This window comes from Sturnira hondurensis, unplaced genomic scaffold (assembly GCF_014824575.4).
Source record: "Sturnira hondurensis isolate 20B ecotype Veracruz unplaced genomic scaffold, ASM1482457v3 Scaffold0003090, whole genome shotgun sequence".
NCBI lineage: Eukaryota > Metazoa > Chordata > Mammalia > Chiroptera > Phyllostomidae > Sturnira > Sturnira hondurensis.
The window spans coordinates 1,029,932-1,053,075 of record NW_028075721.1 but is presented as its reverse complement, the minus strand read 5'-3'; the positions used below and the strand labels follow the sequence as shown (position 1 = coordinate 1,053,075).

Sequence of the window (23,144 nt, the reverse complement as noted above, 5' to 3'; positions counted from 1 at the left end):
CCCAGGGCAGGTGCCTGGTGATACTCAACAATTGCAGAGAACTTTCAGCACACCTGGTGTGTTTTGAGCCTTTTATATGTACTTAGTCACTTAAATGCCAAAACGACCCCATGAGGTGTGTGGTATTCTCTAAAGAGTTTCTACGTTTGCCTAAAGTCACCGGCTAGGAAGTGAATTAACGAGGATTTTAATCCAGGCCATCTGACTCCAGTGCCAGCTCTTACCCACGGCACAATATTAACTGCATAACCGAGGGAGCGGAAGTGGGGCCAATGCTGAGGAGCCCAGGCTCCTGCTCATCTCCCCCCAGGAGACATTGACCCACTCCAGTCTGCGGGGAGTTGCCCAAGCACAGGGCCAAGCGCTGTGCTAATAAAACATTCCTGGTGAATAGCATTTTAATAAAGACTTGTTGTTCTCCTCTGCCCTAGAAGCCACCCCATTTCCTGCTGCCCCACAGGGAGGTCCTGGGAATGGCTAATGCTGCTTTGCTGATGAGTAACCTCTGGAGCCACTTCAGTAACAAAGGCCTCCTGGCAGCTCCAGGCCCGCAGCCAGGCCCCTCGAAGACTGTCATCTCCCTCCGAGCCGGTGGGCATCGTGCACAGGGCGGGGCAGAGGCAGGTTCACAGCTGTTCATACGAAAAATAATACAATAGTTAAAAAAATAATAATACAAGGATAAACTCTGTGTTTCACGTACTCACAGCTGGAAATCTACTTTTGCCCCACCCTGTAGTGCTCAAAGGTGTGAAATACACACATAGTCTTTGTCCCAGTAAATCCACTTGGAGAAATTTATCCTGAAGGTCTATATCCATACGAACCTCAAAGGTATATATATGAAGGAGTTCCTCATAACATTGCTGATAAGAATAAACACTGGAAAAAACCCAGGTCCACCAAAAAGAGAATTAGTTTAATAAATTACAGGCATCTAAACAGTGGGAAATTATACAGTCATTAAAATGCTATTGAGCCCTGGCTGGTGTAGCTCAGTGGATTGAGCACAGGCCTGCGAACCAGTAGATCGCAGTTCGATTCCCAGTCAGGGCACATGCCTGGGTTGCAGGCCAGTTCCCTGCAGGGGCCAGTTCCCAGCAGGGGATGCACGAAAGGCAACCATACATTGATGTTTCTCTCCCTCTCTCCTTCCCCTCTAAAGATATATAAATAATAAATAAAATCTTAAAAAAAAATTTAAAAAAATGCTATTGAAAATCTATCTTCATTGATGTGGCAGGCTGTCCGTGAACCAGCGTTGAGTAAAACCACAGGTCACTCTGTAGGACAGATTAAGAAAGGCAGTTTATTGCTGAGGGATGCACAGAAAGTGGTGCAGGCATTTGCTCTTGGGGAGGGGAACAGAGTGGCTAGGGGACCAGAGAGGAAGGTTTACTCCTTAGTGTTTGATGAGCCTCGCATGCGCAGGTTAATTGCAATCCATGGTTCTTGATGCACTGGTCCTGGTCTGTGCATGCCCAGTTTTCAGTTCAATTGACTTACTTGTTTATTTTTAACTCTCCGTCCAAATCAAGGAACAGAACACAGTGATACCTTACATCTACCTATGGGATGCCTCCCTACCCCACCCCCTTATGTCTCCCCAATCTTCTGATGTTTGTTCTTCCTTCCCTTGCTTATTTTGTTTGGTCGATCACATATATGCGTATGGTCTAAATAATATAGTGGGTACTTTTAACTGTTTCTAACCTTTATAAGAAGAGTATCATGCTGCATGGAATCTTTTGGATGTAGGTTTTCCATTCAACATCATGTTATTAAGTTTTATGGTGCTATTGTGCATAGCTGCAGTCCATTCACTTTTTTTTCATTGCTTTGCATTCATCCACTGTATGAATATATTGCATTTTATTTTTTTTAAGATTTTATTCATTTATCTTTAGAGGGGAAGGGAAGGAGAGAAGGAGAGAAGTATCAATGTATGGTTACCTCTCATGAGTCCCCTGCTGGGAACTGGCCTGCAACCCAGGCATGTGCCCTGACTGGGAATTGAACCACGATCCTTTCATTCACAGGCCCACGTTCAATCCATTGAGCTACACCAGCCAGGGCTGAATATATTGCATTTTAAAAATCCATTATCCTGTCAATGGGCATCTGGGTTTTTCCAGATTTTTGCTATTATGAATAATGCATCGATGAATATTCTAGTCTGGATCTCCTGCTGCACATGTTTCTGGTGCTTCCTCTGCTTAAGTGCTGAGAAATGAACTCTCCGGGGTGTCGAGTTTGCGAATGATTAGTTTTCCTGAAATTGTTCTTCATATTCCCACCAGCACATCCAAGAACGGTTGATGACCCACGTTCTCAGTTTCACAGGTTTAGTTATTAGCCTTCTTAACTTGGGCAGCTGAACGAGTGGGAGACAGTCTCAACACTGACGCCTTCCCTCCTGTCAAACTCGGTGCCAGGTGCATGTGCTACGCAGATAAATAAATAAAATGCAATTACATCATTGTCTGAGGACACAAACATTGGCTGGAGCTCAAAGGTCAACTGTGGTTAACTCTAGGATAACAGGTGATTTTTATTTTATTTTTTCTTTTCATTTATCTCTGCATTAAAATGTTTCCTTCTATGGATATTTATTACTTATATAATTTTTATCAAGAAAGAGGGAAGATGTCCCGGTGCTCAGCATTGGCCATTAAGTACATGCAAAGGCAGACCACAGTGAAGCACCAACTACACAGTGATTCCAGTGGCTAACGTTGTCAAGACCCATCACACCGCGGGCTGGAGAAGATGGGGAGCAACTGGAACTCTCGTGCACTGCTGATGCGTTACAAAAGGATGTGGCCACTTTGCAAAAACAGTTGGGCAATTTCTTACAAAGCTACATATACACTAACCATGTGTTTCTGCAATTCTACTCCTACCCAAGAAAAATGAAAACATATGTTTATACAAAGACACATGAATGTTCCTAGCAGCTTTATTCATGATAGCCCGAAACTGGGAACAGCCCAAGTGCCCATTAGCTGGTGAATGGATAAACAATTTGTTTCTACGCCGTAGGATGGAATCCTGCTGAGGGGGGTGGAGAGATAGAGAGAGAGAGAGAGAGAGAATGAATGAATGAAAAATACAGGGTGGGACAAAAGTAGGTTTACAATTGAATAAACGAAACAGGCAGTTTATTCTTGTATTGTTTATCAGTTATTGTCTTTTCCATATGGACAACTATAAACCTACTTTGGCCATACTCTTACACATATGCAGCAACGTGAATGGATCTCAAAAGCATTTTGCTAAGTGACAGAAACTACATACAACAGACCACACACTCTATGATCCCATTTATATGACTTTCTAGAAAAGAAAAACGGCAGGGAAACAAAATGCTCGTTGGCTGCCAGGGCCTGGGGTGGTGGGTCTGCAGAGGGCACGTGGAACTGCCTCCGTCTAGCAGAGGGCTGGATACACGACAGCATGTGTCTGTCAAACTCACAGACCCGAACACCAAAAAGGGTGCATTTTACTAAATGTAAATCATCTTTTCATTGTTTAAAATGGGGCGGGGGGAGGCTAAAACAGAAAAAGAAAGAGGTTTGAGATCTGCAAATTCTGGGCAGTGAGGAAAGGGGGGTTTCCATGCACATCCTGAATCACTTCTTTGAGGAACCTCCTTAGTCTGTTGCCTGCAAGCCCAGACTCAGACTCCGTCTTTGACTTCGCTGGAGACCTTGGGCCAGTGCCCTCCCCCTGGAAACTGAGTTCCTTCCCCTTGAGAGGCAGAGGAAGGCTCTGACAAGCTCTAAAAATGCCCACACATCTACTGAGCACTAACTCTCTGTCAGGTTACCCACAAGGTGTTGCATAGGTTCTTTCAAATAATAGTAATAAGCCCTGGCTGGTGTGGCTCAGTGGATTGAGCGTGGGCCTGTGAACTAGAGGATTGCGGTTCGATTCTCAGTCAGGGCACATGCCTGGGTTGCAGGCCAGGTCCCAGTAGCGGATACACGAGAGGCAACTGTACATTGATATTTCTTTCCCTTTCTCCTTCCCTTCCCCTCTAAAGATAAATAAATAAAATCTTTAAAAAACAGTAATAATAATAATGTTTTGTAAAGTTCTTCATTCAACATCTAGATATATTTAGTGCTTTGCAGGTTTTAGTTCATTTACTCCTCACACCACTCCCAGAGAGTGAGACTGTTGTCACCTCCATTTTATTAAGGAGAAAACTTGGTGCCAGAGTTTACATAATTGGTTAAAATCAACACAGCCCAGTATCCCCCAGATTTGAACCTAGTCTTCTCCAGCCATGGCCCAAACTCTTAACTATCTGAATCAGAAAGGACCTTGCTTTTCTTGTTGTTTTTTTTTTTGTGTGTGTGTGTGTGTGTGTGTGTGTGTTTTAAGAGAGAGAGGGGAAGGGACGGAGAAAGAGAAGAAGAGGAACATGGATGTGAGAGAGTAACATCGATTAGTTGCCTCTTGCCTGTTTGTTTCCTGACTGGGATGTGTCCTGACCAGGAATTAAACCAGCAACCTTTCACCCTTGTGGGATGATGTCATACTGGTCAGGACTTATTCATTTTTTTTAACTGTTAGTGAAGCTTCAAATCTCTTCACTGAGTCAGAATTGCATCTTTTTAATATATTTTTTAAAGATTCCATTTATTTATTTTTAGAGAGAGGGGAGAGAAAGAGAAAGAGAGGGAGAAACATCAATGTGTAAGGGATATATCACACTCCCCGAGCTGGGGACCAGGCCTGCAACCCAGGCATGTGCCCTGACTGGGAATCAAACTGGTGACCTTTGGGTTCTCAGGCTGGCATTCAGTCCACTGAGCCACACCAGCCAAGGCCAGAGTCTGTATTCTTAAATGCTAGCCAATTCTGCCTTTTGAGTGGTTTTGCAGTATAAGCCCTAGCCCAACAACAGGTCTCATTGAGAATGGGATGAGGAGAGACTCACAGTGAAGAATATTGCAAATAAGGTCATTTTGGACTCTTGGCTTTTTAAATTCTATTTTTATGAGTTTTTAGATTTTTAGATCACACCATGACCAAGTTCTGCCTGCAAAGAGGAACCAGACTCCCACCTCAGCCCCAACAAGCACAGGCTGAAAACTGGCATGTAGCAGAAGGGAAGTGGCTTCTGGGTCAGGCCTGCAGCTTGCTGGCTGGCTCTGGAAGGTGGGGCTCTTCGGAGGGGCAGGACTTCTGCCCCAAGAGGCAGGCACCAGGCAGACCATGCCAGCCACCACTTTGAGCTCCTTGGTCAGAGAGGAACCCCCCGCAAGCCCCGGTGAGTAGTCTCTTCCCAATGCTGGGCAATTGTTCTATCACTTGACTATTAGTTTTTATGCCCAGTATGCGTTTGCTGTTCCCCAGGAGAGCACCATCGTCTTCCTTTTGGAGACACGACTCCCCTACCCTTAGCCCATGTGGTCCTGGGAGGCGGATCCCTCTTGCCTGACTCCAGGGCTGGACACATGGCCCAGTCTTAGCCAATCATAACCATGCAGCTATCTCTGGCCACAGTATCCAGTTCAGAGGTGTGCACATGAGCCAAGTCAGATCATAAAATGAAACCTGAGACTTTTGCTGTAGCTATCAGGAAAGTATGGTTCTTTGTGACCAGGATTGCCAGACTGGTGGGTTGGGAGCCTCTGTCTGCTTTGATGGGAGAATCTAAGAAGAAAGTCAACATAGAGGAAAACAAAGACAGAGCAAGGAAGATCTTTGATGACATAATTTGAAGACCTGGAGCCATCTATGCCTGAATTCCATCTCTCACAAACTTTTTAGTACATGAGCCCCCAGATTTCCTTTTCTAAATAGCCACTTCTGTTGCTGGTATTTACACCCCAAAGTGACTGATACAAATGGCAAGGTGGATGAGGAGTCTTCAGGCTTGGATTTGAATCAAGGTTTCATCACCTCCAAGTCTTGAAACCTCCCTGTGTTTCAATCCCTTGAGCATCCCTGCCTGTAACACAGCATCGTGGCGGAACATCGAATGAGCGTGGATGGAAACAGCTTTGTAATCTGTAAGCGCCTCGAGAACTCCAAAGCCCCGTATGTGGACGGGAAGCCCCCGTGGCACGTGGTGTTCAAAGGGGAAGGTGACCTAGAAGCGAGCAGTTCCATCCTTTCCATGTCCAACCTGCCGCGGGGCATCTGGCAGGAGTTTTAACCTCCCTGAACGTTGGTTCTTGTTTCTGGAAGAACAGACTCCTTGGAGTCTCCTGAGGGATTTGCAAACTGGATCAGGTAACCCCCCATAATTTTAAATAAAATCCTGCAATGGCTCCCCGTTGCTCTGTTGCCCTGAGGACAAGCCCAAGCTGCCGACCATGGTTAACACAGCCGCTGCCCCACCACTCTCCTTACCTGCCCGTCTAGTCTCTTGCCTCTCCTTCCTCCAGTTGTACTGAGGAAGTCATACTACCAGTTATACCACCCGAAATGCTCAGCCCTCTTCCCTCTGCCAGGAGCACTCTAGTGGACTCGTCTCAGGTGTCACTTCCCCCAGGAAGCCTTCCCTGAGCCCCATGTGCTCCCCACTCATGCCTTGTTGATCTCATGTCGTTATCACCGGGGCTGGACACCACCAGAGTCCCAGACATGGCTATTCTAGTTGCTAAAATACTGTGTTGAAAAATTTCCCTGTCCGTTGGTAATCAGCTGCTTGCCTGAGTCCCCCAAGTGTCCCCCTACCTGCAGCCCCTCCTACGATCCCCAAACCACCCCACCACACAGCAACCAAAAGGGTGAACCCTGGCTCAGCAGGGGTCCGAGGATCCTGCTCTGGTCTTAAGGGCTGGTGTTCATTTTGATTTGCCCGGTGCTCAGGCTCTACCAGTTGTTAAACATTATTCATACTTAGCCAGGTAAATACTCGGTGCCCTTGTCTATGTATCTCACCAGATGGAAAGATCCTTGAGGGAAGGGAGGCTCCTGCCTCACCAGCAAAGCCTGCGCGCATGGCAGGGCCCCAGGAGTGTTCACCAAACGAATGAATGGCTGAGCAAGTGAAGAAAAATTTGAAAAGTCACTCTGGGAAACGATGGGCCCCCAATCCTCAGACTCAACTCTGGAGTTTTCTTCCGGGCTTGTGAGGGAAACCTTGCTCTTTGCCCTGGTTTTGTTGCTCTGCAGGTCTCCACCGGCCATATCTGATCCAGCCAGGCCAGCTCCACCCTCCCCTCCTAGGAAACTTGGATTCTTGCTGAGAGACGCCCTTATTGAGAGCCCATGAGTAGGTGAGTGTTCATGTGTGTGCACACACAGACAATCAGCAGTGCTCACTAACTGTGGTAAGGTGACTAACTCACCCTGGTTTACCCAGGACCTTCCCACCTTTCATGCTGAGAGTCCCACGCTCCAGGAATCTCTCTGTCCCTGGCAAACAGGGGTGACTGGTCACCTTCACACTGGGTTGGTTGGGTCATGTTTCATGGACAGTGGAGGGGGGCGTGGCTTTCAGGATGGACTCCTGTGCTGCAGGTGCTGAGCACAGGGCCTGGCCTGTGGTGGGTAAGTCACAGCTTTAGCACTTACTGGCGGTGGAAAATCACTTTACCTCTGAGTTTCTTCAAGTGGGGATAGGATAGTATCTTCCTCATAGTGGTGCATGTGCTGGTGTAAGTAAAGCGCCTTAAACTAGCACCTGGAACATAGTGAGTGTTACAAATGAGAGCCATTATTATTGTTGCTATAATTATATATGTACACGGAAAAAAGTTTCTAGATTTTTCCATTTGTGAAACAGAAACAGTAGGAGGGAGAGGGCCGTGAAAATCACCCCTGTCCTAACACTGCTCTTAGCAAGACACTCCCTCCCACTTAAAAAAGAGAAAACCGTTTTATTTAACTAAAATTCACGAACCACTCAATTCACCCACTTAAAGCACGCAACTCAATGTTTTGTAGTATTTTCACACAACCGTGCAGTCGTCACCGCAATCTGAGTTCAGGACGCGTTGATCTCTTTCTAAAAGAAGTGCCATTCCTGTCAGTGGCCACTCCCAATGCCCGCCGGCCCCCAGGCCTGCCCAGCCCTGGGCAACCACTAATCTACCTTCTGTCTCTGTAGATGTGTCTATTCTAACATTTTCATAAATGTGAAATCATATGATATGTGGTCTTTTGTGTCAGTCCTCGTTCCCTTAGCCTAAAGTTTTCCGGGTTCATCCATGTTGTAGCATGTATTAGAACTTCATTCTTTTTCATGGCCAACCCCCTCTCCACCCCCTTCAATCCAGTTTAGATCTATCTGGAAAGGGTTTAATGCTCACCACAGTCAGAGTAAGTTTGCACTTGTGGAGGAAGAGACCAAATAATTTTTTATTTTTGCTATATCTGTTTTTTTTTTAATGCTCACCTGAGGACATTTTTTCATGGCTTTTAGAGAGAGAGGAAGGGAGAGAGGAAATGAGAGAGAGAAACACTGATTGGTTGCCTCGAATTCTGGGGATCAGGGGATCATACGTGCCTGGACTGGTGATCAAACCTGCAGCCTAGTCATATGCCCTGAGGGGGAATCGAACCCAGAACCTTTTGGTTACAGGATGACACTCCAACCAATTGAGCCACACAGGCCAGGGTTATATCTATGTCTTTTATCTTACTCCTTATCTCTTAAACTTTCTTTTACTATTGCTTTTCCTTTATCTTTCAAAGAGATAATATTTGAAATTAAAAGATATTAAATACAGGGTCCGGCAGAGGTAATGACTCCTTGAGTGGGTGGTAGTGTAATAATATGGGTGTAATAATTTATAGTTTTAATTTGAAGATTTCACCTAAAATGTCATATGGTGTGTTTGAGAGTGATATTGCTGTGTTACAGAATTACATGCTTATGATTTTGTAATAAAAGATTTTGTAATAAAAAAGGGGTGTTATTTGTGCCCGACCCCATATATTACAAGTTACAAAGCACAATAATATAACGAATAATAGTGAACTCACCACCTACCCTAAATGCCCCTCGCCAGAGAAATAACTGCTGGAAGAGGAGAATGTGATGTGCCCGGCCCAGGTGACTCGGTTGGTTGGAGCTTCATCTCGTAACCAAAAGGTTACGGGTTTGATCCCCAGTCAGGTGCGCGCCAATTGATGTGTCTCTTTTAGAGTGATGTCTCTCTCTCTCTCTCTCTCTGTCTGTCTTTCTTCCTCTCTCTCTCTCCCCTTCATCTCTCTCTAAACTCAATAAACATATCCTTGGTGAGCATTAAAAAAAGAAAGGCCGTGGCTGGAGTGGCTCAGTGGATTGAGCACTGGCCTGCAAACCGAGAGGTCGCCAGTTCAGTTTCCAGTCAGGGCACGTGCCTGGCCAGGCGCCCAGTTGGGGGCGTACAAGAGGAAACCAGTTGATGTTTCTTTCCTTCTCTTTTTCCCTCCCTTGCCCTCTCTCTAAAAGTAAATAAATTTTAAAAAACTTTAAAAGAAATAAAAAAAATTTTTAGAGCATCTAGTGTCCTTGTCAAACCTCCCAGCTTCCTTCTCAAGCAATTTCCAATTTTTAATAGTTATATATTATTCATAACATCTCCATTTTGTTCTGTAACTATAATTAAATATTCTGTGCCTTGTCTGGAGGTTGAGTCTAAAAACTGAAAAGCAATAAACAGCATCATGCTTCCATAAATATCACTCACGTGAGAACTCCTGACCCGGGAGAGCAGGGAATGTGAACCTGGCCCGTGACACTATTCCTAATTTAAAGAGCTCAGAATGAAGAGTTTTGGGAAGTGAGAGAAAACTGAAGGATACTTCCAAGGCAACTGAGTCATTTAACAGACAGGAGACTAAGACTCAGGGTGGAAAAGAGGTTTTGCTTCAAGTTCCAAGGTCAGTCCCCTGCACTGTATTCTAGCCACCGCCTGGAATTTGATAAATAAATTGTTAGCCACAAAGTTCCATTTTAAAGGGAAAATAAATTGTGAGGGATTCACAATAAGAATTCAAGAGCATAAATTAAGAAAATAAAATATTTTAATTGCAAAAAGTTAAAAGCCTTTTCTTTGTCCCCAAGTATCTGAGACTTGGGGTCAGGGAGTGATTTCATTGGCTGCTGAGCCCTGTCAAACCTGGAGGTGAGCTTTAGTCTTCCATCCCACCTGGATGGGGTCCGGGGCTCAGAGAGCGAGAACGGGGCTGGGGCCGTCTCTGCTCACAGGTGGGAGACAGGAAGCAACAGGTCTGTGGGGTCCAACAGCTATTCTGTATCACCTTATCTGTCTTTCTCAGCCACCAGGTGCAAAGGTATCTGTGCAAAGAGAGGGCACCCAGCCAGCCATGGAGCTGCAGGGCAGCAGGCTCCGCCTCACTGGGCTTAGGGGAGGCGAGCCTGCTGCCCATGGACTCTGCTCAGGGAAAGCCCCATCTTCTGAGGATTGTAGAATGTAAAAAATAAGAATAACTAATGTTTAGCACTTATGTTATTTCACATAATGCTGGCAACCATCCAATGAAGTAGGTGTGATTACTATTCCCACTTGTACGGATGAGGAAATCGAAGTCCAAAGAGGATTTAAGTGACTCATTCAAATGCTTGGAACTAGCAGGTGAAAGAGCAGGATTCAGAACAGGGCAGTGAGGCGCCAGCACCCATCTTGGGAACCATTTTGTCATTTGGTCTTAGAGCTGAGCCCCAGCCTCCAGCCTAACACTGCCCCGACCTGGCTGCTCATCTGTCCGGGCCTCAGTCCCCTCTGAGGGAAAACCGGAGAAATCCCTTCTGCTCCATAGGCAGGTGGAGGACTGACTGGTCCAGCCCAGGGCCTGCCCCTCCGGTTTCCGTTCTCATCATCACCCCACCCCATCGATGGACCAGAAGCTCCAGCCTGCCCTGGAGTTTGGAATTTCAGGTCAACTTGACAGACCATTTCTTGCTAAATCAGGCAAAGCTTGCCTGGCAGTTCATATGGCACCGGGAAGGAAAAGCCTCCCCTGGCTTTACCAGTACAGCGTGGAGATCCTTAGGTTCTCTGTACTGATCCTTTACCAGTACAGCCTGTGGCCTGAGGTTCAAGTTCCAGTTCTGTCACTGTTACTGTGTATCTCTTTGCCTCTGCTTCAATCTGTAAAATGGATGTAGTGATAGCACCCAGAGGACTATATTAGCACTGGGGAGAGAAGCCTTGTAGAGTATGGTGAACTCCAGTAAATGGTAGCTATCATTTTTATTACATGGTATATTGCAATTACTGGCATTTGGCACAATGCCTGGTACATAGCATTCAGTGACACTTTTAAAAATATTTATTTATTTGTTTGTTTGTTTGTTTGTTTTGAGAGAGAGGGGAAAGGAGGGAGAGAAACATTGATTGGTTGCCTCTCACACGCTCCCAGCTGGGGACTGAACCCACAACCCAGGCATGTGCCCTGACTGGGAACCAAACAGGTAACCTTTCAACCTTTCCATCTGCAGGTCTGTGCTTACTCCACTGAGCCACACCAGCAAGAGCACCATTCAGTAATACTGAATAAATAAATGCACAAATGTTTGCCTGCCTGTATCCTTCATCACCTATGAGCATCTTGAGGGCAGGGACCATATTTTGTTTATTTCCATGTCCCTAGTGTCAAGCAGAGTGCCTGGCACATATAGGTGCTTAATAAATGTTTCTTGTTAAGAAATGCCCTTCTTATTAGGGCCACCTAATATGCTAATGGACCTGGACAGCCATCATCCATGGTGCTAAAACCACAGGGTGAAAGGCTGCTGAAGAACTTGATAATGGAGGATCAGCTGACACCACCTGAATCTTATTTATTCTAATAGAGCCAACCAGACAGTTCCTTGCTTCCTGATACGATGCTATGGGAAGTACTCAGTTGAAATATTTTTGCTTGAGAAAGGAATCTGAATCAAATCATGCCTCTGGATCTGAACACAGATCGTATAAAACATGGGATAGGGCACAGGTGGCAAACACAAGGCCTGGGAGCCGAATCCGGCCCTCCACCTTGTTTTATCCAGCCTGGCACCTTGTTCCTACCTGGCAGCAGCGCCGAGCTCTTGCTTAACTGTTAAGGAGTAGTTACATTTACACAGCCCTAATGTTACATTCGGCCCTTTGAAGGCAACCGCGGGCTGATGTGGCCCTCTGTGTGAAAATGAGTTTGACACCTCTGGGATGGAGGGCCGTGTTAAATGATGTCATAGCCTTATTTGGCTAAATACAAAGTGCAGGACCAGTGATCTGGTATCTTAAAGAAAGCAGCCACTTAAAAACACAAAACAAAACAAAACAAAACAAAACCAGCAACAACAAAAAAACCCCTCTGTGAGTCGGGAATTGTGTCAAAATAGAAACAAGAAAAAAGCAAACAAAGGATCTGCTTGTTATCTCGCCTGTGCTGATGGTTTCACAGTGTACGCATGTGCCCACATGTATCAAAGTGCTTATACTCTAAATATGTGCTGTCAGTTATCCTTCAAAAAAGCTAAACATGGCGGGGCCGGGAGACCATTGTAGATAAAAAGACTTAACAGACATAACAGTCCAATGTGGCTCTTGCTTGGATCCTTATTTAAACAAACTGCTTATAAAAGAGACATTTTTTTTCAAATATGGCATAGCTCTTGGATGATTTTGAGGGATTATTATGAATTTTATTAGGTATTATTACAAGATAATGGTCATATTTTTAAAAATATCTTTATTAGAGATACCGATTGAAATATTAACAGGGGAAAAGACAATGTTATCTGGGATTTACTTTATTTTATTTTTTTAACCTTATTTTTTTAACATTTTATTTATTTATTTTTAGACAGAGGGGAAGTGAAGGAGAAAGAAAGGGAGAGAAACCTTAATGTGTGGTTGCCTCTCACACGCCCCCCTACTGGGGACCTGGCCTGCAACCCAGGCATATGCCCTGACTGGGAATTGAACCGGTGACCCTTTGGTTTGCAGACTGGTGCTCAATCCACTGAGCCACACCAGCCAGGGCTGGGATTTACTTTAAAAAATTGTGCAAAAATAAAAATTCAGGGGCTCCCCACCTACTAGAATGCCCGCAATCCAAAGCTCTGAGAACACCAAATGCTGCTGAAGATGCGGAGCAACAGAAACTCTCATCCATCATTGGTGGGAGTGCGCACTTCTCCAGCCAGTTTGGAAGACAATGGCAGTTTCTTATAAAACCAAACATACTCTTACCAGTCATGCTCTTTGGTATTTACCCAAAGGAGCTGAAAACATACATTCACGCAGGAACCTACATGTGGATGTTTATAGCAGCTTTGTTTATAATTGCCAAATTTTGGAAGCAACCAAGATGTCCTTTAGTAGGTAAATGGATAAACTGTGATACATTCAGACAATGGAATATTATGCAGCATTAAAAAGAAATCAGCTACCAAGGCATGAAAAGACATGTAGGAAACTTAAATGCACGTTATTAAGTGAAAGAAGCCAATCTGAAAAGCCTGCATGCCTTATGGTTCCAACAATGTGACATTGTAGAAAAGACAATAGTGTGGCCACAGGAAGATCACTGGCTGACAGGAGTTAGGGGGAGGGTGGAATGAATAGGTAGATGGAGCACAGAGTTTTTTAGGGCAGTGAAATGACTCTGGATGATACTGTAATGGTATCATACATTTGTTCAAACCCATAGACCATACAACCCCAAGAATGAGTCATAATATAAACTGTAAACTTTGGGAGACTATGACATGTCCATGTAGGTCCATCAAGTCTAACAAATGTACTAGTATGATAGGGAATGTTGGTAATAGGGGAGGCTGTATATGTCTATGGGAAATCTGTGTATCTTCCCCTCAAACTTGCAGTGAACCTAATGCTTTTTTTAAAAGATTTTATTTATTTATTTTTAGACAGAGGGCAAGGGAGGTAAAAAGAGAGTGAAACATCAATGTGTGGTTGCCTTTCATGAGCTCCCTACTAGGGACCTGGCCTGCAACCCAGGCATGTGCCCTGACTGGGAATCGAACCGGTGACTCTTTGGTTCTTAAGCTGGTGCTCAATCCACTGAACCACACCAGCCACAACTAACCTTGCCTTTTAAAAAGTCTTTTTTTTTTTTAACTATTGGATGACAGGTGTTTTTTTTTTTTTAAGATTTTATTTATTTGTCTTTAGAGAGGGAGGGAAGGAGAGAAGGAGAGAAATATCGATGTATGGTTGCTTCTCGTGAGTCCCCTGCTGGGAACTGGCCTGCAACCCAGGCATGTGGCCTGACTGGGAATCGAACCGAGATCGTGTGGTTCGCAGGCCCGCGCTCAATCCACTGAGCTACACCAGCCAGGCCTTAAAAAGTCTTAATTTTTTCAAAAGTGCAGAGGTGAAAAGATGAAACAAGGTTTGGTACAATTACAAAGTTTATACATTATAAAAATTACCAATTGTTAGCCCTGGCTGGTGTAGCTCAGTGGATTGAGCGTGGGCCTGCGAACCAGAGGATCGCAGTTTGATTCCCAGTCAGGGCACATACCTGGGTTGCAGGCTAGTTCCTGGCAGGGGACACACGGTACATTGTGTGTTTCCAGCAGAGGCAACCATACACTGATATTTCTCTCCCTCTCTCCTTCCCTTCCCCTCTAAAAATAAAAAAATTACCAATTGTTGAAGCTAGATGGTAGATGCATGGTGTTTCATTATACTATATACATGGTATGCATTTTACAATTCACTGTGTGTTTGAAATGAAGCACTTTTTCTCCAGACATGAGTGGCTGAGCTGTAAAGCGTGGCACTTCTGTTGGTTACTGTCCTTTTAGTAGGAGGCAGATCAGGCATCCAGTTTCTTCCCCTGTGTGTTGGCAGGTGGCGGGCCCAGCAGAGGCGGCAGGAGCGCCCAGTTAGAATGGATCCTCTCCCCTTGCCGCTGGGCACCTGATCTGGCTGCAATTCCTGTCGATTCGAATTTCCCAGGATTTCTCCCTAGCCACCTTCGGGGTGGGCTACTTTCAGTCTGAGAACTCCCATTACCGCCTTTTTGTCAGGAAATGAAAGAGTCAACACCGCCACAGGGATTAATCATTAACCCCGGCTGACCAGTTACCTGGGCACCTGGGAAGTAAAAGTCCATCGGAGACGCACACCCTGCAATAAGGAAATCCAAAGGGTGCCTGGTTAGCACTAGTGAAGGCAAGGCCTCTCTCTGATCACCATTTCTTCTCCCTGTTGATGCCTGAAAGTTTACCATTGACATTGGACTGGGCCTCAAAGAGATCTCACCTCCAAGATTTTGACTTTTTCTTCCCCCAATTTGAGAAGCTAATGAAAGCATTGGAACTCACCACTTCACTGACAGCTTTGCATATGGTCTTGGGGTTCCAAACACCCCATTCCCAGACACCAGGTTAAGAACTCTGGAGGGAATTCAATGGCTCCTGAGTTTCTATTTTTTAAAAGAAGCACACTCCAGTGCCCACTTTAAAATGCAAATGACCCTGGGAGGGTTGAGAAGATTAACCAGTCAGTGTGGAAGTTTGTCCAAGCAGAGGCCACAGAAGCCTAAGAGACTTTACTGGTGGGGGTGGGGAGGCTTCCTGGGGGCTCACAGTTTTTGCCTAGACCTGGGCAGGGAATGAATGCACTAAGCCAAGAGTGCTGACAGTTAACTTTAGGGCACTTACAAGAACCTTGTGAATTAAATGCTATCAACATTCCCACTTTATGGATGAGGTCAGGTGACATGCTACCCAGCTAGTGGCAGGACAAGAATTTGAACACCCCATCAGTGGCATAGCTCAACATCAGCAGCACAGGCTCACCTTCACCTGCTTGGGTTCCCCCCCCCCCCCACCTGCTTGTTTTATCCTCACAAGCATATACAGTGTTTTGATGGAAGAGGAAATTGAGGCCATTCATGGAAGGCCATCATCACAAAATGCCCCGCCTCCACGGGGCACCTCTGTGTGTCCCCTCCTCACCCTGAACAGCTGAGAGAGGGCAGCCCTCCACGATCAACTCCCTGGAGCGTGGAGAAGGACTTGCTGAGAAGTCTGAAGAGAGCATCTCTCCAGACCTGTCCACACTGCCCCTAATTGTTTTCTAAAATACTTTTTATTGAATTATCAGAGTGCAATGGAAGAATCGATGAGAGTCACTGCGGAGTTATAAGGCCAGGGCTTGCTGGGCTGAGGAAAACAAAGCCCTAACAGCTCCCTGGGCCGAGCGATGGTATAAAATATGTATTTTTACATAACTGGGAGAAAAAAAATAAACGGACAAGGCTGCCCCATGGGGGAAACGCCTCTTTCTGTATTTCCATTACCTTGTTTAATGCACGGTCCAGCAGGGGCCTCAGTGGGAAAGGAACACTGGAGCCTTTTCCCTCCGAGCCTCCTGGTGGGTTAAGAGGCAGAGAAAGCCAAGATGCAGAAATCCAAATGGCCTGGGCGTGTGCTCAGAAACCCATTTACACTGAGGGGCAGATGGGGAAACCCATTAAAACTGAGGGGACAGACAGGTTGAGGGGGTCTGAGCTGACCCTAAAGAGTGTCTTGCTCTGAGACATCTCCTCTGGGCTTGAGAAAGTAGCTTCATAGGCTCAGATTTACCTTTAAGCTCTGGGCAAAATATTCTAAACATGGCCTTCCCCATGAGAAAGGGGGTGGTCCTTTCCAAAGAACAACCTCCTCCATGCCAAACATTTACGGAGCCCTTGCTACTAGGTGCTGAGTACTCTGCTTCGTGATTTTCTTGCTTTAGCGCTTATCAATCCATTGGTAGACGAGAACACGGACTCGCCAAGGTCGCAAGGTTAGTGAGCAGCTGACTCCACACACTGTTTTGTTGTTCCGACTGGGCTGGCAGGGTGACGGGAAAGATGGTGTCCTCGTCAGGGTAGCCAAACCACACAGATGTGGTTGGCCCCTGGCGCTCAGACAGGGAAGCTGTCTGGCCTAACATTTGCATGTCTATTCCTTCTTTGATCCTAAAATTATTTTACTGGGGACAAGAATCCTCTAGAGAAGGGATTGGTGGCTATGGTGCAGTGCGAAGAGCCCCAGTCTGGGGATCCAGAGATCTTTGATTCTAGTTTTGGCTTTGACATTGGTTTACTGTGGGCACTGAGAGTTATCTGCCAATAACAGGTCTGAGTGATCTCTGAAAGGGTCTCTTCCAGGTTAACATTAAAGGACAGATCGAAAACTGCAGCCCCAGCCCGAAAGCTAGCCCGGGCCACAGGAGGTGAAGCTAACAGAAGAAAGGGCCTTAAAATGAGAGGAAGGTGAGTTTCAGTCCTCCACCATCACCCACTCGCCTCAAATTCTTTATGCCTCAGTTGCCTCTTAAATGAGGATAATAACACAACTTTGGAGTTGTTCTGAGATGAGATACAATGAGATGGTCAGTGTTACATACTTAGCACAGAGCCTGACGCAGTGACTTCCAATACCTAGCACCTTACTGTTACTGTTATTATCACTTGTATCTGTACAGAGCTTTTATGGTGTAGGAAACGTTGTTCTCATTAATTGCATGGCAAGCTCACAACATAGGGAGGCCTTTGTGATTATTATTCCCATTTGGAAAGTGAAGAAACAGGTTTTGAAAGGCGGGTCCTGCCCAGTGAACTGATTTGCAGACACGAAGCTATGGAGACCTGCAGTTAAAAAGACAGAAGTAAATAAAGGGTCAAGCCCAGGTGTTAGCCACCCACAGCCAGGCTGGGTTGCCTCTCGGCGGTAATAGGAATCCCGGAGATCCTGCACCCAACCCTCGCTCCCGCGGGTCAACAGGTCGGCGCGAGGCAGGGGCGGGATTCCGGTGGGCCGTCCTTTCCTCGCCCGAGTAGGAAGCTGAGCCGCGCTGCGCCGCTCATTGGCAGGTGCATCCTCAGCCAATCAGTCTTGCCGGGGGCGGGGCCTTGGAGACTCACCTGGCGGCTGCGGCCGATCCCGCCTCAGTGGCGTTGAGAGCCTCTGACCACCTGTAAGTTCTTGCAAGTCCCGCCAGACTCTAGCCCGGCCGGCCGGACCGACCCTCGCCTGGCCCGCCATGGGCCCTCGGTGCCGCCAACTCCCCGCGCTCCCGATGCTGCTGCTGCTGCTGCAAGTACGTCGGGTCCCCTGGCTTTGCGGGGGCGTCTCTGCGCCCCGTCAGCCTCACCCGAGCCCCTAGTCCCTTCCTCTTTCCTGTCGTCCCCGAGTCCCTTTATTGCAAGAATGTTTGGGTCCAAATGCCCCGAGCAGCCTGAGCCGCTCGGCGGAGGCGAACGCGCTTCGCCCGCCGCCCGCTCCGCACCCGGGTGGGGGCGCGCCTGGCCGCAGGCTCTGGGGACTCGGGTCCGGCCGCCGGACGGGCTGTGGGCGGAGGCGGGGCGTGGGGGCAGCGCGGGGGCCAAACCCAGGGGCATCCAGGAGTAGTGGGCACGATCTCTGGGGTAACGAAGGGGGAATCAGTAGAAATAAAGGCACCTGACAGAGAAAGGGTTGTAACTGGGTAGGGGGCGATCCCGGGATGAGAAAGTGGGGTCGAAAGTTGGGAGAGCTGGACTGAGGAATGGGGGCGTCCCGGGTGTAGAGGAAGGAGCGCCGGGAAGAGTCGGGTGTCTCCAGTGAAACTAGAAGGGAGACGGGAGGACAGGGGACGAGGTGAGGGGCCAGGTGGGGAGGAGGCGCCGCGGCCACCCCCACTCCCTGGCGCCCCCGGGGGCTTGGCGGCAGCAGGTCCGGGAAGGAATTTGGAGAGGCTGCCTGCCCCGGGGGGTGGGGGTGGGGGTGGGTAGGTCCCGCAGTCCCAACGCTGGGAGCGAGGGAGGGGCTGCGCTGTTGGTTTCGGTGTCGGCTGGAGGGGAACCGCCGAGTCACCCGGGTTCAATACCTTTCTCCTACCCCAGGTCTCACCGCGGCCCTGCCAGGAGCCAGACCCCTGTCGTCCCGGCTTCGGCGCCGAGAGCTACTCGTTCACGGTGCCCCGGCGGCACTTGGAGAGAGGCCGAGTCCTAGGCAGAGGTGAGGGCGCGCGGCCCGGGTCCTGGGGCCAGGAGGGTAGGGACGGGCAGGGTCCGAGAATCGCGCCCCCATGTCCAGGGGCTAGACTGGGCTAACGCCTTCTTCCTTTGCTCAAATGACGCCCCTTTGGAATTTCTGCAGTTGTAGGGGTCTGAGCGTCGCTCTGATGGAGCTCGATGGTCGAAGGGGCTGACCTGGGTGGTGAATTATGTCACAAGGAAGGGATACTAACAGAGGCCTTCAGTGTGTCTCCGGCCATCCTGGCTCTGAAGTAGAGACAGTCTGTCATTTAATACTGCAAAAATCTAGTATGTGGGTAGGGCGGGAGGAGTGGCAATTCCTGATTCACAGATGAGCAAGGGGAGGCTCTCAGAGCATGCAGCCCACTTGCCTGAGGTGCACAAGGTGGGAATTTGAAGGAGCATCTGGCTCCCAGGTCCCACTATGCACCACCTCTGCAGTTCCTGGGAGCCCTCTCAGTTCCGAGGTTGCGGCTTTTACTTACAGAGATGAAAACATTTGGGTACAGGTACTACTCTCCCAAGGAATGATGTTTTGAAGAAAAGCCTGGTAGCTCTGACTCAGGGAGTGGAAATGCACAAATGTACTTCTGTGACCTGTTATGGCTGTGATAATCAGAATTCTAGAATTTGCTTTGTTTCATTTCTCTGTTAACCAGGGGGTGAAAGTAAGGGAGGTTGCTTTCTTACCTGTTTCCCTGATTCCCAGGTGCTCTCTTCCTTGTTTTCTTTCTTTATATCTTATTTTATTCTTGATTTTAGAGAGGGGGGAAGGCAGGGAGGAGAGGAAGAGAAACATCGTTGTGAGAGAGAAATGTGGAGAGAAATGTAGGCAACTCTGGTTGCCTCTCACAGGAGTCTTGTCCTGAACCCATAACCCAGGCTTGGGCCCTCACCGGGAGTCAAACATTTGAGTTCCATTTACTTTTTTTCTTACCAAACGACGTTCTCCTCCCCCTTGATTTTAGCTGGCTAGGCGAGTTATCATTATAATAAAAGAAGCACTTTTTGAAAGAAGAAATCACCCACAATTCCCCTGAGGGAATTCATTGTTTATTCTTCCAGCCTTTGGCCACGTGGACAATCTACAGCAATCACGCTGTTGTCTGAAAAAAAAATTTGAAATTTGGAAGTTGTTCCAACAGTATTTTTTTTTAAAACAGAAACCACAGCTTGATTGATTAAAATATATTTGCTTTTCTGAGTACTGTCTGTGTTGTGTGGAGCTTTCTATTGGATCAGTGAGGAAGTGTTTGCCTGATTTTTGCCAAGGGTCTGCCTTTACCTCTGGCCGTGGGTTCTGCCCAGCACTGTGCTGGGCACCTGGGAATGAATGGAGATAGATATAGGGACACTCCAGTACTGCATGCTCCAACAGGTTGCTAAAAATGCCCCAGGACCCACTTACTGGGCACAGTGGAACATGGGTATTTAGGTGCCTGGAATGTTTTGATGGGTAGCATTGAACAGTGAGGATTGGCTTCTGGGAGGAGGCAAAGTTGACCCAGCCTTGAGGAACAAATGGGTCAGGGGTTAGAGGCAGAAGTGTGTATGCCTGTGTAAGTGAGGTGAGGCCACACAAGTGCTGGTCACTTTCTTTTCCCACATTAAGACATTTGTATCACCAACTGGGTGTTAGTCTAGTTTGTATCCACCTCATAGGTTCTTGCCTCTGACCAATAATAATAATATTACATATTAATAATATAGTTATTACGACTAATAGCCATACCAGTTATTCACTTTTAACTGGGTTCTAGGGCAAGTGCTTCACATATTTTACCTCATTTATTCTTCCCAAGTCACACGAGTGTGGGTACCATTGTTCTATTTTGCAGATAAGAAAGTGAAGCATAAAGAAATTTGTCTGCTCAGGGTTTCACAGCTGGTCTTTTTCCTGTTCTCTCCCCTTCCCTTTTCAGTAATCCCCAAAAGGAAAGAGGGGGCTCGGGGAAATAGTGTCTGCTGTGAAGTGAACTTCCTCCTCACTGTGTGCCTGGAGGAGGAAGGAGGAAGGTTGACAGGGCAGACTGGAGAGAGCTGGTGGAGAGAGAGGTAGTGGAAAGAGCTGGGTCAGACAGAGTAGGTGCAAGGCCGAGGGGGCCTGCAGCTGGTGACGCCATCTTCCCAGGCTGCTTGTGTGGCTGGTACCAGTTCCCTTTGTGTCCACCTCCCCACACCCACTTGACAGGTTTCCTGACATTACACTTTTGGGGGGCTGTTTGGACTATGAATTGTCCCAGGACAGAAATGCCCTTCTGATAAAAAAAAGTATGCAAACTTAGAAAATTTGCTTTGTGATTTAAAAAGGCAGCCAGGGTTTAGGGAGGTGGCCTCCCTCTCCTTGGCCAGTCCGGAGGATGGAGAGAAGTCACATCAGTACCACGTCTAAACACTGGCTCCAGGGAGAGTTTGCTGCGTGGGAGTTTGAAAACGATGAGCCTGTCCCTCTTTGTCCACTGGTGACCAGAGAGTCTCACAAAGGGGATTTGGCTAAACTCGGGTCATTCCTGTGTCCCATGAGATCCTTGTATTTATTTCATCAGTTTCTCTCCAGGTTCTAGAATGGAGAAGGTTTTAAAAACAAACAAACAAAAGCCAGCTGGGAACTTCTTTAGTTTCTGATTATTTTTCTTTGTCTTAGCACAAACTGGTTTGGGAATCAAGTATTACCTTAGTGCACTGAGCTTTAAGGTAACTGGAGGTGGGGGGAAGGAAGGCAGTAGGCTTTTAAACTGATGGCTACCTCGCTTTGCTCTCTCTGCCACCTGGCCTTGGGCAAACAAGGCTTGTATTTTGTATCCAAGCTCTGGCTGATGGATTGACCTAGCTCCCAGGCAAAACTACCTGTGTGGATTAAGTACACCCGTTTTCCCTCTTTCTACCATGTGCTGAAAGTTGGTGGGAACCCTTTGCAGGGGTGGGGAGGGCTGATGAAATGGGCTTTAAAAAACAAATAGAAACTGGCTTTGGGATGCTCTTGCATCATCAGATCCCCCCTCCCGGCTGCCCAGACTCCTAGAGGATCATTTCCTGATCACGTCCCCATTACTCACACCTGTGACAAGGGTTCGGCAGCGCTCGCTGGGGAAGCAGACTAATGGGTCATCCTTCTGCCCTTGCTTTTGCGTCTCACCAGGGTCATCCTCCTGCCCTTGCTTTTGTGTCTCACCAGGAGTAGAGACCCAAGGTCCTGGGCCCTGCAAGGCCATTTAAGGGAGGCTGGCTGCTGCTCCTGCCCTTTCTCTGCCAGGTGGTTATGGAAATCCCTGTTTGCTCTCCGGGCCTTTTTAACTGAGCGAGTCTTTTCTTCCGAAATGCTCACCTTGGTGTCTGTTACACATTCCCTTCCAAGCGTGGCCCCAGATAAGCCAGTTGCTGAAGCAATCAGCTCTCGCATCTCCCAGAAGCTGCCAAAACCCAAAAGTCCCCGAGAGGCACCTGTCACAACCCAGACTTCTGGGTTTCGCCCCTGCCTCAACCCCCATCTCCTCTCAGGGCTTCAGGCTTCCAAGGAGCTGAGTGAATTCAGGATGGCTGGTCAGGGTAGCTCTGTGAGTACCTCAAAGATCCAGGTTTGAATTTCAGCTGTTAGCTGTGTGACTCACTCAGGGTAGATCCATTCACTTCGATGAGCCTCAGTTTCCCCATGTGTGAAATGGAATGCAGTACTAGTTAATAGGTTTGTCGGGAGAGTTCAACGTGCATCTCCATTCAGAGAGTGCCGGCACAGGGCTGGACCCTGGGATTACAGTAATGAATAAAGCAGATGGGGCTGAACATGAAGGCAGGTGGGACACCTGTAAATAAGAAAGGGCCCTCTCTGGTGTAGCTCAGTGGATTGAGCGCAGGCCTGTGAACCAAAGGATCGCTGTTCGATTCCCAATCAGGGCACATGCTTGGGTTGCATGCAGGTCAGTTCCCAGAGGGGGACGCACAAGAGGCAACCATACGTTGATATTTCTCTCCCTCTCTCCTTCCCTTCGCCTCCAAAGATAAATAAATAAAATATTTTTAAAAAAGAAAGAAGAAAGGATGGTGCATTGATGGCTCATTTCTTAGGGACAGAGTAGGCATTCGAGTATCCTTTTGAAGAAATAGTTACTGCTCCTCATACTTCGGCTCACCTTTTTCCTCTTAAACTCTGCGGCCTCAGGCCAGGCCTGGATGAGGATTGGGAATGGCCAGGGAAGAGTTGG

At 47.4% G+C, this 23,144-nt stretch overlaps 1 protein-coding gene across 1 annotated transcript in view; it reads left to right on the top strand.

Moving 5' to 3' along the window:
- The first annotated feature begins 17,870 nt into the window (after positions 1 to 17,870).
- CDH1 (cadherin 1) overlaps positions 17,871 to 23,144 on the top strand; it is a 76,600-nt gene continuing 71,326 nt past the window's right edge. The window contains exons 1-2 of the mRNA XM_037041410.1: positions 17,871 to 18,026; positions 18,811 to 18,925. Of these exons, the coding sequence (XP_036897305.1) occupies positions 17,970 to 18,026; positions 18,811 to 18,925 (172 nt within the window). The 5' untranslated portion in view covers positions 17,871 to 17,969. The remainder of the gene's footprint in view (positions 18,027 to 18,810; positions 18,926 to 23,144) is intronic.